The 17,036-nt window shown below is 37.9% G+C and overlaps 1 protein-coding gene across 6 annotated transcripts in view; it reads left to right on the forward strand.

Moving 5' to 3' along the window:
* The window catches only part of TOPBP1 (DNA topoisomerase II binding protein 1), a 46,427-nt gene that overhangs the window by 7,723 nt on the left and 21,668 nt on the right, over positions 1 to 17,036 (forward strand). For all 6 annotated transcript variants that reach the window (XM_075125688.1, XM_075125689.1, XM_048838773.2 and 3 more), the window contains 10 exons: positions 1,156 to 1,335; positions 2,100 to 2,269; positions 2,728 to 2,891; positions 4,247 to 4,494; positions 4,888 to 5,207; positions 6,058 to 6,230; positions 6,826 to 7,037; positions 9,160 to 9,458; positions 13,795 to 13,968; positions 15,182 to 15,291. In XM_075125688.1, coding sequence (XP_074981789.1) covers positions 1,156 to 1,335; positions 2,100 to 2,269; positions 2,728 to 2,891; positions 4,247 to 4,494; positions 4,888 to 5,207; positions 6,058 to 6,230; positions 6,826 to 7,037; positions 9,160 to 9,458; positions 13,795 to 13,968; positions 15,182 to 15,291 — 2,050 coding nt within the window. The remainder of the gene's footprint in view (positions 1 to 1,155; positions 1,336 to 2,099; positions 2,270 to 2,727; positions 2,892 to 4,246; positions 4,495 to 4,887; positions 5,208 to 6,057; positions 6,231 to 6,825; positions 7,038 to 9,159; positions 9,459 to 13,794; positions 13,969 to 15,181; positions 15,292 to 17,036) is intronic.

Genomic DNA, 17,036 nt, shown 5'->3' on the forward strand with positions numbered 1-17,036 from the left:
TCACTGGGTCTGAATGCTTGAGTGCTCAGAAAACAGAATGATGAAAGCAGTATAAACACCTGTATAGACACTTCCAAAACATGTCAGTCTGGAATTTGTGAGCCAAGTAAGACTTAAAATCTGATTGCAACATGACAGAATGTGCTAATGCTGACTGCCTCATTTGATTTTTTTTTATTTGATTTTTTTTATTTTTTAATTTAGGACCGTTTTAAACAGCTCATTGTAGATGAGATTTAATATCGTTGGTAGCTCAGCCAACCATATATTTTAATTTTCTGTACACAATACAATTATATTGGTTAAAAGGTTGCAAAAGTTTTAACCTTGGATGTTTTGCAACTTTGGTGTCACAACTGCGAAATATATCTCCCTAATAACATGGTCACAAGATGACTTTTTTGCTAGCTGACAGTTGTTTCCATTTTAAGTATGTGAAGAAAAGTATGCATTTGCTTTTATATATAATATATTTTAAAAACACATAGTTTTTAGTCCATAAAGTCATGATTTCAAATTCCATAGCAGAACTTTGGACTAATGTCTAATGTTAGCACTGCAGTGAAGTACAGATGAACTATAAAACTGATATTTTATAGCATCCTGTAAGTGGTAAGTATATTAATCATAAATAGTGCTTAGTATGATTATTATTTAGTAGTATTGCTGTTCATCTGTATCTGACATCTAGCAGTTTCTTCTGCCAATTTCTTGTTGCGGTTCAGATGGATGTTTAAGATCTTGTGGCAGTTTTCAAAACAGAAAACCTAACAGATAAAAATGTCCGAGGATGTGTTAGACTTATTTGGCTAGTGTGCTTGCACTAGCATACTTAACATTGCTTTTAAAGCAAATTAGGATAGCTTGATTATGAAAGATGTAATATAAAATCAACAAATAATCTTTTATATCATAGGCAATAGTGCTGTCAAAGGAACCAAATTACATTGATACAGCTTTAGTGAATTTGATGTAAACTGCCACTTGGAATAGAGAAAAAGCCCCTTGGTATTTGAGAATGTATTGGTAATTACCACTTCCAAATGCAGTTTTTGTTTTAACTTCCTTGATTTTACAATGTGTGGTCATCCTTTCAGAATTGTCACTTATTGGAGTATTAGCCTTTTATTGATTGTGATTTGTCTTTATATAAAGGTCAGAAATATGAATGTGCCAAAAAATGGAATGTGCAGTGTGTGTCCATCCAGTGGTTTTTTGACAGTATCGAGAATGGCTTCTGCCAGGATGAGGCAATGTATAAGACAGAGTCTGTACAAAAGCAAAATACCACACCCAGTACATCAACTCCTACTAGCCAAGCTAGCAAACCTGACAGTAAGTAAGACATCTCAGTATATTGAGTGAGTTGATGAAATTTCAGTTAAGAGAAAGGAAATGTTTGAGTTGAGTGGGCTGCTACCAACTCTAACTGCACTAAAATTTTGGTAATGAGTCCCTGATCCTGCAAACACATGCTTAAATTTTAGTACATGGGTTTATTCACATGCTTGAAGTTAAGTGTGTGTGTGTTTGCAGGGTCAGGGCCCAATTTTTTTTATGTGTGTGTGTGTGTGTGTGTGTGTATTTACATTTGATATGAACATAGTCTGCTCTTGGATATTGCCCTCCAATGCTCCTAAGCGGACCAAAAATATAAATATATATATATAAATTTATATTAATATATATATAAATATATATATTTTGGTCCGCTTAGGAGCATTGGAGGGCAATATCCAAGAGCAGACTATGTTCATATCAAATGTAAATACATCTAATTTAGTAGATGGCCACAAAGCTGATTGGGCAGAATAATTTTTCATAAACTGTTCTCCCACATCTTAAGACTGACAGTTCTTCAGGAGAAAGAGGAACATGAGTTCTGTGTAAACACCGTTGCTACTAGTGAGAGCATACTGACTTCTGGTGTAATGAAACCCGACATTTTAACAGAGGCTAGACTATGCATTATTGTGGTTCTCAGGTTTTGTCTTCCTTATTAGCATGGTAAAATCATATTTGACAGTCATACATTCTGTTTGGTTAAGCAGTGGGAGAGTAACTTATTTTCGTCTTTTTTATTTTAACTTTATTTAAAGATCGTACCCTTTCAGATGTCAGCCACATTTCCAATATCAGTTTGAATGGCATTAATGAAACTGCATGTAGCTCTGCTTTGAACAGCAGGCTGGATCCTCCTCCTGATGATCTGGAAAATGTGGATATCAGTTCTTTTCAAGCCCCTGATGATTTACTAGATGGGTGTCGAGTAAGTTTAACTATGTACAATTCTGAAATGACCAGTTATCCTTTGAATGCAGCTAGTCTGGGTCTTCTGTAGTTATTGCTACAGTAAAATGTTAGTCCTACTCCCAGCACAAAGATATAATCTATTTCAAGATAAACCAAACTAGACTGTTTATAACGTATTTGGGGTACTGGAAAAAGTGTCTTCAAATTGGAGTTGGTTAAGATGTGAAGCAGTATTGGCAACTTTATTTAATGGGAAATATTTTATTGGCATTTCCTTCTGTTAGTGGGAAGTTGAGTTGTGCAAGACGAAGTCACAAGGATGAGCACTGAGGATGGAATAATTTTTTCTTTGCAATTTTTCATAAGCTAAAGCTTGTGTATTTGTATGTTTCTTTGATTGGGTAATGAACGGTATCAAAATACAGCTACTTCAACCAAAAATATCTTACCTTGTTCTTTTCTTTCTCCTTGCAGATTTATCTCTGTGGCTTCAGTGGCAGGAAGTTAGATAAAATGAGAAGGCTTATTAACTCTGGTGGTGGTGTTCGATTTAATCAGCTCAATGAAGATGTCACCCATGTTATTGTGGGAGAATATAATGATGAACTGAAGCAGTTTTTGAGCAAGACTACTCACAGGTTCTGATAACTATGTTGCTTAAAAGACACTTCCATAATCATGTTTCCTCTTGTAAACAAAGAAAATATGTATTGATTAAATTTCTTTTTTTTTAAACTAAATAGCTGTGTATACCATAGAGATAAAAATGGTAAAGACCATTAAGTTGTGGTAACTAATCAACAACATTTTACCACTGGGAATAGTGTTTTTTAGGTAGGGTATCTCATAGATTCATAGATACTAAGGTCAGAAGGGACCATTATAGATTCATAGATATTTAGGTCAGAAGGGACCATTATGATCACGTAGTCTGACCTCCTGCACAACGCAGGCCACAGAATCTCACCCACCCACTCCTGAAAAACCTCACCTATGTCTGAGCTATTGAAGTCCTCAAATCGTGGTTTAAAGACTTCAAGGAGCAGAGAATCATCCAGCAAGTGACCCGTGCCCCATGCTACAGAGGAAGGCAAAAAACCTCCAGGTCCTCTTCCAGTCTGCCCTGGAGGAAAATTCCTTCCCGACCCCAAATATGGCGATCAGCTAAACCCTGAGCATATGGGCAAGATTCACCAGCCAGATACTACAGAAAATTCTTTCCTGGATAACTCAGATCCCACCCTATCTAACATCTCATCACAGGCCATTAGGCCTATTTACCATGAATATTTAAAGATCAATTAATTACCAAAATCATGTTATCCCATCATACCATCTCCATAAACTTATCGAGTTTAATCTTAAAGCCAGATAGATCTTTTGCCCCCACTGCTTCCCTTGGAAGACTATTCCCAAACTTCACTCCTCTGATGGTTAGAAACCTTCATCTAATTTCAAGTCTAAACTTCCTGGTGGCCAGTTTATATCCATTTGTTCTTATGTCCACATTGGTACTCAGCTTAAATAATTCATCTCCCTCTCCAGTATTTATCCCTCTGATATATTTATAGAGAGCAATCATATCTCTACTCATCCTTCTTTTAGTTAGGCTTAACAAGCCAAGCTCCTTGAGTCTCCTCACATTCAACAGAAAAAAAATATTAGCTGGTGAGGATTATATGAAAATTCTAGAAACCCTAAATATTTGTGATAAATTACATTTTCTTGGTTGTATTTCTTGTAGAAAATATGTGTAAAAATCCATATTCTCAAACTTTGAAATATTCAAAAAATGCAAAAAAGGCTGCAGTGTGGATAAAACTCAAACTTTTTTGTTGTAACTGAAGTCAGATGAGTGTCCCAAACTTCTTACAGAAACACAAGTGTACTTGTAGAGTGAGCAGTGTCTGAGAGGAAAAAAAATATGACTCTCAAACGCATTTTAACCTATCTTACCTGTGTGTGTAATATAAAAAATAATTTTATTTTATAGGCCTCATGCAGTGACAGCAAAATGGTTGCTGGAGTGCTTTGGTAAGGGTTACTTACTTCCAGTGGAGCAGTATATCTCTCTGAATTACCAGCCAATAGAAAATCCAGTTTTGGAGCAACCTGGAGTTAAACGAACTGTTCCCAAAAGTAATAGTCTCACAAAAAAAGAAGCTGTAAAGCTTGTACAGCACCAGAAAGCAGATGAAGATGACCTCCTCTCTCAATATGTGAATAATGATTCCACATTAAGTAAGTTCTGGTCCAAGCACTTCATAAAAAGACAAAATTTATGTATAGCTCTTATGAAAAACTTGTGGTGCCATCTACTAAGATGGACATAGAAAAATGTAGTTACCTGATTTTAATCATATGTAAAGAAATTGCGATTCATACCCCGTAGCATGTACATTTTTAAAATCTTGACATGGTTTGTATATTAATTTCCCTATTGTGCTTAAGAAAACAACATAAATTAGATGTAAGCATGCCTCATATTGAGCAGTTTGTAAATGGAATCTAAAATATTGGGTTCCAGTACTGCATTATTTTCAATTAATAACTAATAGGATGGTTGAAACTCATTTTCTCCCTTACATCCCAGTGTGTGAAATTTTCATCAAGTGGTTATTTTTTCTATTTTAGTTGAAGTTGAAAAGCTAGAAACTGGTAACTTCAGTGATGCTACTCATGTTACCATTCAAGAAGAGAAGCAGTCCTCTATCTGTCACAGTTCACTGACTGAGACTTCTACAGTGGTTGAAGAAGGCTTATTCAGCAGAAAGAGGTTCCTTCTTTTGGGTTTTGGTGAAGAGGATGAGTCCTGCATTGTAGAAATTATAAAGGAGAATGCTGGGAAAGTTCTACCCCCTCAAAACAGAGCAATTGCAGACTATGCTGTGGTTCCTTTATTGGGATGCAAGGTGGAGTCAACTGTAGGAGATGTTGTTACAAACACATGGATGGTAAGGGTATACTGTAGAGCTATGACCAAACAAATATTAGTGTTAGACATATAGAAACCAAAAAGTTATTGATGGTTATATTTTCATTAGAACAGAGGTTTTAGCTTTGTTTAATTGGTGTACACCAAATTAAGAGAGTGCTTTAATGCACTTCTTCTTTATAGGTATGTCTTTTACCTGTCTCATTTATTTCTTCCTGCTTTATTAAATCAGATTCTGACTTAGTGGCACAAAGACTTTGTACACAAGACTCTGCTCTAGTTGCCTGCATAATAGGGTTATGAAGAGAGAGCTAGGTGCAGTTAAGTTGTGAATGACATTTCTGTTTTAACTTCTGTTTAGTAAGCTATCTTTTTTTCTCTTGCCCCACACTTCCCCATATCTCTCTAATAACATATGTAGCTGTATCTGGGTGATGCAATTGCAGGCTGACATTATAGCTCAGGTGGTCAAACATTTAAATATGTTGACCTAGATAATGCTTAGCACCTGGATTAATTGCCATTTGGTGTTTTTCATTATTAGATAATTAACTGTGAAATAAAACCCATGCTAACTCTTAGATTGGGTTTTAAAATGTTTTAAAGCTGTATTCATTGTTGGAAAAATAGAAATTTAGAAGGCTTAAATCTTAATGTGAATTTGACTGAAACTTTCTGGATCTTTTGAAGTAATTTATCTGATCACATATAGAATAATACATGTTCTAATTTGACCTGGAGGCACAAAGACAAAGGGATGACTTGCTGTTGATTCCATAAATCCTGTAGTACAATGGCTGAAATAATGTTTGTCGTATTCTTTTCTCTTGGCTTGGTTCTCATTTTCATTTATTTCATCATTTTTTAAGATTATGTGTGTAGAACAGCAGCTCCTTTTAAACCCTCAGTCCAACCCACTTTTCACCCCAGTATCAGTAATGGAAGGAAGCACTCCTCTGGAAGACTGTGTACTGTCTTTCAGCCAGTTTACTGGTGCCGAGAGAGACTCCCTGGTGTTCTTGGCAGGTCTTCTTGGAGCGAGGTATGGAGTCTGTTGACACTTACGTTCATTTTCTGGCATCTAAAAATTTTTCAAGTGTTTAGTCACATTAGAGAAAAAATGAGCAAAAAACTGAGTTTAGAGTTAAATTTTGTTCTAGACTTCTTTAGTTTTACCAAATGAATGGCTCCTAAAAGGAGGGGGAGGAAGACTGGGACATTTGTGGTTGTCCATACTTACTTGGTCAATGATTTTCATGGAGTTTGCTCATTGTACAAGTAAAACCTTTTTTTCTCCCTGGTTGCCAGCCATAAAAACTCAGCCTGAGATATAGAAATTTAGCTGAAGTTTTTGGCTTGTGCATTGTCATCAGTTTAAAAAAAAATCTGTAGTCAACTCTACCCCCATTCCAGTTAAAAGTGTGCACCACATTGTCTTTAGTGGAGTTGTACAGGTGTAAGTGAGGGAAGAATGTGGCCCTGCTTTTGGAAGTTAGTTAACAGTTCTGTTTATGATACCCGAGCAGAACTAGAACCCAGCTCACTCTTCCATACCTTTGTTGGCTCTGTAGTGCTAACAGGAACAGTCTAAACAATGACTGTGTTTTTGAATGGTTACTTATATACGCTTATTTCAGAGTCCAGGAATTCTTTGTGCGAAGAGCCAACCCAACGAAAGGAATGTTTGCCAGCACCCACCTAGTGGTCAAAGAGCCAGATGGTTCTAAGTATGAAGCAGCAAAGAAATGGAATTTACCTGCAGTCACTATGGCTTGGCTCTTGCAGTCTGCAAGGACAGGAAAGAAAGCAGATGAAAGCAAGTTCCCAGTTGAAAATGTTAATGCTGGAGGTTGGTTGTCTTTTGTGTTTTCTTGTTTGTTTTAATATACCTTAATCATGCCATGTTCCACTGCATTGCACTGTCGTTAAGAGAAATTTTTGAGTATAAGCTGATTTCTAATACTTAGGACCTTAAACTATTAAAACCGAAAGACTTTTCATCTTATAATTTACTTTTTGCTAGTTAAGATGTTTATTTTTTGCCTATCCCTAAGCTTAGACTATAAAGGCTAGTCGTTTCCACTTGTTTATAGTCCGTGGCCCAGATCTTTAGCTGGGGTAAATCACTGTGTAGCTGTACTGAAGTCAATGGAGGTATGCTGATTTATATCAACTGAGGATCTAGCCCAATGTCTAGTTATTTGCACTTTCTGGTTTACACTCCTTTACATGATACTGTTGTGTTAAATTGTAAAACACTGTGGAATAGTGTTTAAATCTAATTAAAAACTATTTTACAAGAGAAGGAAGGTTCTGTAAAATGTTTTTCTCAACAAAACAAACCTTAAATTACAGTGCCCCTTTTAGAATTGAGACGCAAACTGGACTCATTAATACTGAATACCAACTAACTCACTAGTTCTTACCAATGCATTTGTGGGCTCCATAAAATTGTAGTGATTTAAAAACATACCTGCAATACTGCATTCAGCTCTTGGCACCTCAGTGCCAGAAGGATCTTGACAGGTTGAGTAGGAATTCGGAGAAAAGCAACAAAATGATTAAGGGACTGGAAGGAATGATTTTATGTAAAACCAATTATATATGTTTGACAAAAAGATAATTCAGACTACAAGTCATATTTATGTATGTGTATTTGAAGTGTGTAAACTCCAAGGGCCAGTGTCTGTTGACTTGAATGAGACCAAGATTTGGCCAAAAGAGGGAGCAGAATTTTACAGGGTGGCCTAAGGGAGTGTAATTAGTAGTAATGGAATGAAACTGAGCAAAGGAAAACATGCAGCCTGAAAATGAGGGGGGGAAATCCTAATTTTGAGGGTTTTTTTATTTAATATTTGTTTTAGAGTAGCAACCAGAGGGTGTAAACTGGTTTGAGGAGCTGTAGTACTAGACTCTGTACAGTTGTAGAGTTTAAGACCACAAGGGACCACCAGGTAGTTCTACTTGCTATATATCACAGGCCACCAACGCCACCCAGCACTATGAAGTCCGCGCTTCAAAAAACGTACAATTAAATATAAAATGTGAGCCTTCCAGAGGATGTGTTAGAAGCCCTATTACTGAAGTCATTTAAAAGCTGGGTTGGCAAAGAGTTGGAGAATAATACAGCAGAGAAAAGTTGGCAACATGATGGACTAGATTGCCTAACACAGGGGTCGGCAACCTTTGGCACACAGCCCATCAGGGTAATCCGCTGGTGGGCCATGAGACATTTTGTTTACGTTGACCATCCACAGGCACAGCCCCCCGCAGCTTGCAGTGGCCGCAGTTTGCCGTTCCTGGCCAATGGGAGATGCAGGAAGTGATGACCAGCACATCCCTGCGGCCCACACCACTTCCCACAGCTCCCATTGGCCAGGAACAGTGAACCGCAGACACTGGGAGCTGCAGGGGGCGGTGCCTGCGGATGGTCAACGTAAACAAAATGTCTCATGGCATGCCAGTGGATTACCCTGATGGGCTGTGTGCCGAAGGTTGTCGACCCCTTGCCTAACAGATCTTTTCCATCTCTGATTTCTCAGATTCCTCAGCTTTACCCAGTGCTGATTAGCAGTATTTATGCCATTAACATTTCAGTCTATAGTGAAGCTGCTGGTCATTAAAGAGAAAACAGGTGAGTATCTGTAGCTTTTCAACTGTGTCATAATTAAATGTTCCTGTTCTTGGTTTAATACTTTAAAATTCACTGAAGCACAAGACAGTATGAGAGAGACAAGGGTTACTCTTCTTTTAGGCATTTAAGGCCTAGCACAGTAATAATGTGGTATAACACAAGCACTAGTGTAGAACATAGGAACTTAAAAACAAAAATCCTCCCTTCATTTTAGAACATATGTAGAACAACAAAATATTGGATAAATAAAGTCCTTAGCATAATGCAAGTATATGCATATTTATATTAAGGGAAAAAATCGTGGTGCTTAATTATAATTTTCTTTATTTCATTTAAGATAAAGAAGAGAGTTTAATGAGTCAGTCCAACAAGACAGAGACAACTATAATGTCTTCAGATATACCAGACCATCCTAGCAATTTCCTTGAAGCTGGGAAGAAAATAGCTGTGACGCCTCTTGATGTGAACCGGTTCCAGAGTAAAGCTTTCCATAGTGTGATCTCGCACCATATTGGGCAAAAGCCAACCCTTCCTGCAGAAGGAAGACTGCTCCAGAAAGAACCGTCTTTGCATCTTGACACACCATCCAAATTTCTTTCCAAAGATAAGCTCTTCAAGCCTTCATTCGATGTAAAGGTAAACTCCTTTGCAAGTTTCTAAACCAGTAGTGCCCCCAGGGTCATATGTGTGTGAATGAAAAAGGCACAAAACCCCCTATGCTAACCTTTTGTAAAGAGTGTGTATTAATAACACACAAATAAAATACTTCTAGGATTTTTAGTTTGGCAGGCAGTTCTGAAAATTCACTTGTTCTAAGGGACGGGGTTATTAGAACTGATACTTAAAGCATATAAAAATAATTAAAGCCTGAACATTTTGAGAAATAGATACTATAGCACCCATAACAAAGCCCAGTGTGCCTATTGCAGTATATACCAGAGGGTCCTAAAGCAATGACCTATGTTACCTGGTCTGTGTTGCTCTTTTAAAAAAACAGTGAAATTTTAGTAGAAGAGTTACAGTTTTTGCCAACTATCATAAAATAGTCTGTATTTGGCCCATAGTGAAATAGTTTCCAGTGGACTATGTACGCTTTTAAACGTATACATTTAAGCTTTCTTGCTTATCCTTCAATATTAATTTCCTTGTAACATTATTCTTTGATTCTCCTTTCCCCAAGCATGCCCTTGATTTTCTGTTGCTCTTGGCTTCTACAGAACTACTACTTTACTGTGATAATCCTTATACATCTGAAAGAACAGTAGCCATTATCCCTCTCGTACAAAGATGTAGTTGCATGAAGATAGAGAAAGAAGTAGGTGAAGGGGAGACATCTGTCTTAAAGATGGCCTGCAAATGGAAAAAAATAGACTGGATTTTTGCCCTTTTCTGCCTCTTTCTCTTGCATAAAAAAGGTCATTTGCCTTTTGTTTAACCTTAGATATATGAGTGCTGGATTTCTTGACTGACTCAAGTGTTTACTAGAAGCTTACTCAGTGGAGGTACTGAATATAAACAGAGAGCTCTTTTCCCCAATTAAGTTAAACACTGTTAAAAACAACAAACCCCAAACAGTTTGAATATAAATCACTTCCTTTCTCAGTAAAGCCAGTTTCACACACACGGTTTCTCTGCTGTCCTAAATTTATTATTTTTCATTTTTCCATAACAGCTAAGGAAAAACAAAGTGGACAGGACCACAGCTTCTAATTTCAAGTAGAGGGCAGTAAATTTGAAGATGGGTGTGGTATAAATCCCTTTTCAGACTATTTTAGGCATTTCTAAAGAGGCAAATAGAAAAAAACTGGATCTGTGCTCTAGGTCATATTTGAATAGATATTAAAGAAGAGAGTATAGAGAGAGGCTAGTCCTGTGGTTAGAGCATGGGACTGGGGCTCTGGAGATCTGAATTTGGTTCCTGGCTCTTCCATACACTTCTTGTGTGAGCTAGAAGAAAGCGAGTAGGGGAGAGGTAATTTTAGATTTGATTCTGACTAATAGGGAGGAATTAGTTGAGAATTTGAAGGTGGAAGGCAGTTTGGGTGAAAGTGTTCATAGAGTTTGTGATTCTAAGGAAAAGTACGAGAGAAAACAGCAGAATAAAGACAGTGGACTTCAAGAAGGCAGATTTTAGCAGACTCAAAGAATTGGTAGGTAAGATCCCATGGGAAGCAAATCTAAGGGGAAAAAAAGAGTTCAGGAGAGTTGGCAGTTTTTTAAAGAAACATTGCTTTTGTGCCTTTACTAACTATCCCAATGTGTAGGAAAAACAGAAAGTATGGTAAAAGACCATACTTAAGTAGGAGATCTTCAGTGATCTGAAACTCAGAAAACAGTGATACAAAAAGTGGAAAGTAAGTTGAATTAGGAAGGATGAATATAAAAAAAACCCACACGCATGTAGGGACAAAATTAGAAAGGCCAAGGCAAAAAACAAGATTAAACTAGCTAGGGACATAAAAGGTAACAAGTAAACATTTTACAAATAAATGAGAAGCAAGAGGAAGACCAAGGACAGAGTAGGCTCATTACTCAATGAGGGGGGGAAAGATAACAGCAGAAAATGCAGCAATGGTTAAAGTGTTAAATGCCTTTTTGTTTCACTTTTCACTGGAAAAGTTAGCAGTGATTAGACGACTCACATGGTGAACACTAGTGTAAATGGGGTAGGATCTAAGGCTAAAATAGGAAAAGAATGATTAAGAATTACTTTAAACAAGTTAGATGTTTTCAAGGCGGCAGGGCCTGATGAAATACATCCTTAAGGAGCTGGCTGAAGAGGTCTTTGAGCCATTAGTGGTTATCTTTGAGAACTCATGGAGGATGGGAGAGATACCCCAGGACTGTAAATGGTCAAATATAGTGCACCTCTACCCCGATATAACGCTGTCCTCGGGAGCCAAAAAATCTTACTGCGTTACACATGAAACCACGTTATATCGAACTTGCTTTGATCCACTGGCGCGCAGCCCTGCCCCCCTGGAGCGCTGCTTTACCGTGTTATATCCGAATTCGTGTTATATCGGGTCGCATTATATTGGGGTATAGGTGTACTTTTAAAAGCGAAATAAGGACAACCTAGGAAATTATAGACCAGTCAGATTAATGTAGGTACCCAGAAAGATAATGGAGCAAATAATCAATCAATCAATTTGTAAGCATCTAAAAGAAAATAAGGCGATAAGTAACAGTCAGCATGAATTTGTCAAGAACAAATCATGTCAGACCAACCTAATATGCTTCTTTGACAGGTAACAAGCCTTGTTGATAAGGGGGACGCAGCCCACTTTCATAAGGTTTTTGTTACTGTCTCACATGACCTTTTAATAAACTAGTGAAATACAGCCTAGGCAAATTTACTATAAGATGTGTGTACAACTGGCTGGAAAACTACTCAGAGAGTAGTCAAACTGGAGAGGCATATCGAGTGGGTCCCGCAGGGATCTGTCCTGGGTCCAGTTCTATTCAATATCTTCATAAATTATTTGGATAATGGCATAGAAAGTACGCTTATAAAGTTTGTGGATGATACCAGGCTGAGAGGGGTTGCAAGCAGTGTGGAGGACAGGATTAAAATTCAAAATGATCTTGACAAACTGGAGAAATGGTCTGAAATAAATAGGATGAAATTCAATAAGGACAAATGCAAAGTACTGCATTTAGGGAGGAACAATTTGTTACACAAATACTAAATGGGAAATGACTGTCTAGGAAGGAGTAGTGCAGGAAAGGATTTGGGAGTTACAGTGGATCACAAAATAAATAAGAGTCAACAATTTACCACTGTTGCCAAAAAAACAAGCATAATTCTGGGATGTATTAGCAGGAGTCTTGTAAGCAAGATACAAGGAGTAATTCTCTCACTCTGTTCAGCACTGATAAGGCCTCAGCTGGAGTATTGTGTCCAGTTCTGGGCACCACATTTCAGGGAAAATGTGGACTAATTGGAGAAAGTCCAAGGAGAGCAACAAAAATGATTAAAGATCTAGAAAACGTGACCTCTGAGGAAAGATTGGAAAAAAACTGGGTTTGTTTAGTCTGGAGATCAGAAGACTGAGGAGGGACATAAGTCTTCAAGTACTTAAAACAGATATTATAAAGAGGAGGGTGATGATTTGTTCTCCTTAACTGTTGAGGGCATGACAAGAAGTGATGGGCTTAAATTGCAGCAACAGAGATTTAGGTGAGACATTGGGAAAAACTTCTTAACTGTAAGGGTAGTTAAGCAATGGAACAAATTATCTAAGAAGGTTGTGTAATCTCTGTCATTGAAGGTTTTTAAGAACAGGTTAGATGAGGGGTTCTCACACTAGGGGTCGTGACTCCTCCAGGGGTAGCAAGCTTATTACATGGGGGGGTCGCGAGCTGTCAGCCTCCACCTCCAAACCCCGCTTTACCTCCAACATTTATAATAGTGTTTAAATATAAATAAGTGCTTTTAATTTATAAAGGGGGGGGGGGAGTCGCACTCATAGGTTTGCTGTGTGAAAGGGATCACCAATACAAAAGTTTGAGAACCGCTGGAGACAAAAACCTGTCAGGGATGGTCGAGAATTCGTAGTCCTGCCTCCATGCCAGGGACTGGACTAGATGACCTGTTGAGGTCCCTTCCAGTTCTACATTTCTGTGATTCAGTAATCTCTATTTCCTCAATTCTCCATCTGTAAAATTGAGATGTTACTTTGTCCTGTCCTTCGTCTGTCTTGTCTATGTAGATTGCAAGAACTGTGGGGTAAGGGCTGTCTTTTGCTATGTCTGTATAATGCCTAACACAGCGGGACCCCAATCTTGTTTGGGGTCTGTAGATTCTACTGTAATACAAATAAGAAGTGGGTTGGTGTTTGAATAGTATGAAGCCTTAATGTAGATTGCATTAGGGGGGCCTGCTATTCAATGAGAGAACTTTTGATCCTGGAGAAAGGATAGTTCATCTATATTGATTCAATTATTATTTCTTTACTCTTTTTGGTAGGATGCCCTGGCAGCTTTGGAAACTCCAGGGGCTCCCAATCAGAGAAACAGGAATCCGAGTACTCCTCTTTCTGAAGTCATTGGCAGGAACTTGAAATTGGCTCTGGCAAACAGCACTCGTCATACAGCAGCTCTTACTGCCAGCCCTCAGCTGCGGGCTGCACAAGCAGAAGTGGTAGGATTATGCTCTTTTTAAAATTTAGTTAATTAAGAACATGCGGTGTAATCATGTAGTTGAGTTAGAAGATGCTTAGCTTTACATGAGAGTTATGAATCATGTTAGCTTTGATACTGTATTTTGATATGTTCACGCAGAACATTACCTGTCCTTTTGTTTCAGTTGAAAGAGGCAAGACCAGTAATTTTGACTCCTAAAAGGCAGAGAAACTCATTTAAAGATGTTTGTTCTACTGACCTGGTTTAACAATTGTTAGGCAATATGTGTATATAAACATGTAACTGTTGATATTCCATAGTTCTAGAACTTATAGCTCATCACTGTTAAGGAATTCCCAGTGTCTGGTGTCATGAAAACAGTGGGCAAGGGTAAATACTTTTACTCTGATTAACTGTAATATTGGAGAACACCCATTATTTTCTGTGAAGTTATTGGAATTTATTTTTGTCATGCATCTCCCTTTTCCCCCATCCTCTTAGAGTGCTGTTATTGCTTCACTTACTCGGAAGCAGGAGGCAAAATATTTCTCACTCTCACCTCCACAATAACATGAGTTTTCCTCATGTTCCTAGTAGTGTGTTTACATCTCTTTCCTGGAAGCAAGGAGCACAGTCTTTTCATGATTCCTTTTTGTACTAAATCTGATCTATCATGCAGAGAGCAAAGTTAGAGAGAATAGAAAACAGAAATGTGGGAGAAAAGTACAGCAGGTGCGGTGCAGTGGACCGAAGATGCAGGCAAAGGCAGTGCTTTGTATTAATTGCCACACTTGTACTCTGTAATCAGTATGAGAATGGAGAAATGGAATGACGTTTGCCAGGGAAGATTAACAGTAATTTGTCATGCTGTACTCTCCTCTTTCTCACTCCCTTCATGCTATGAACATTTTGGGCCCCCATTCACCTTTATACTAAGATGTTTTTGTGTAGGCAGTTTTAGTATTTTCCCTGTTTAAAAGTTCAAGAAGATTTCAGACTGCTAAGAAAGAGGTGTGAGATATTCTTATGAGACTTTGTGAGATAAGTCTTTTGAGTCCTGGTTCCTGGCATGTGGAGCCATAACAGCACTCCCTTAATAATGGGGAGATTCAGGAAGCAGAGATAAGCAGAACTCTGCTAAGTAGTTTCCCTTCTTTATCATTACAAATGTGTTGGTTTAAAGATGCTCAGAACGTGATTTTTTTCATATTTTTCCCCATGACCATGAACAGGTGGAAGATTCAAAACCTCTTGCTGATCTAGTCATATGTGTTAGTAAGAAACTCAGTAAAAAGCAAAGTGAACTGAATGCTGTTGCCGCTTCTCTTGGAGCAGATTACAGGTATTAACTGATGCCAGCAGTTACTACACTCTGCTTTGATACAACTTTTCACTCGAATGAATCTGAATCTTGGTGTCTGCATATGGCTTTTAATTATAGCAAAGCATTAGCCTTCTCTATATTAAGGTTGCAGCCAGTTTCCATTGTAAAACCCTATATTTGCCTGTCCCCTTCTCCCTAATAACATGGCTTCAAAAATCAGTTTGGCCTGAAAATTCTCAGATATACAATGAAAGGTAAAGTGAATTTTTCGGCATAAGTATGAAGGCAATTTGTCAAACAGCTTTTGAGTTACAGATTATTTTAAAATGTACCTTGATTTTAGATTTTGACTTGGGTCTAATGTATTTTGGGGTCACTGTAGCTCAAAAACTTCTTGTTAATTTTTCTCCTCAAGCTCCTGTTAAATCTCCTCAAATTCCTGCACCATCTAGATATCAAGAAAAGAGGTTGTAATTAAGTAAAGTTATTAACTTTTTGTCGTTAGTTTGGATCCCGATATTGCTCCCCCTGATTTCAGTGGAAGTTTTTTTGCCATTGACTTTAGTGGGAGCAGTATCAGACATGTACACTTCTATAGGTGATAGCTAAAAGAAATTTTCATTTCAAAGTTCAAGTGGTAAAGGCCTGTGTTTTTTGTAACTGGATGACCACAATTCCAGTTTGAGCCTTTGGTAACACCGAAAACAGAGAGATCTTCATGTTTTCAATTATAGATTTAAGTTTCAGTACCTGCTAGAAAGTGTTTCTGAGAACGTTTTAATTAAATACTTTGAGATTAAAAATCTTTAGAATGGCTCCTTTTTGAAATTTTGAATGGTCTTGATTTGGTTGAAAATAATTGTGCATTGAATTTTAGTGTTAACAAAATGGGCAAAAATGTATTTTGGAAGGAATCCAAATATAAAAGGCCCAGTTCTCCGATAGACATAACTTCCATTGTGTCAATTCCATTTATATCAGGACAGAGTTGGATCCTAAACTGTGACCATAAGAGCTCAGGAAGTACGGACTTTCCAATCCTGAGGAAAGCTCATAGAGAAGCTAGCCAAAGAACTAATGTCCTCGGCCTGACTGTCACAAGCTGCGGGAGATACCCAGAGCTGTGAGACACTGTGCTCTCCTTCTTAGCCTCAGCAAGTGGGAGCTTTGCTGCAGCTAAACTGTGACAGTTCCCTGACACACCAGCTTGTCTGCCTTGCCGGCAAACTGCTCAGGGTTCTCCCAGCCCAAACCTTGCCTACCAGGGAACAATTAGTCAGCTCCAGCCCTTGACCCCTGTCATTGTACATTCATAGAGGATATTAAGTTTGCTAATCCTTTAAAGAGACACAAACAGCAGTGTGTTTTCTTGACTGTAGTTATCCATCACTTCAGTTCAGTCAAAGCACAGGGTTGGTTTAGCTAAAAAGTAAAACAAATTTGTTTAATCAAAAAGAGAGAGGTTTTAAGTGAGTTAAAGCAAAAGGCATAAAGATAGGGTTACAGACAGAAGTAAAAACACACTTTCTAATGGCTAAGATCTAACTTAACCAGCTGCAATCTTCATTCAAGATAGTGTCCTCACCAGTCTTCCTTTTCCAGCAATGGCAGACTAGGTCTTAGTTAAGGATCCCCATTCTTGTCTCCATAGGTGAAGAATAACTTAAGGGCTCTCTGCCCCTCTCTTTATAGTCCAGTAAACCTTTTAAAAGTATCTCTTCTCAAAGCTCATTGACCCTGCTTCAAGAGGAAGAAACGCTTCT

This window comes from Caretta caretta, chromosome 2, assembly GCF_965140235.1.
Source record: "Caretta caretta isolate rCarCar2 chromosome 2, rCarCar1.hap1, whole genome shotgun sequence".
Taxonomy (NCBI): Eukaryota; Metazoa; Chordata; order Testudines; family Cheloniidae; genus Caretta; species Caretta caretta.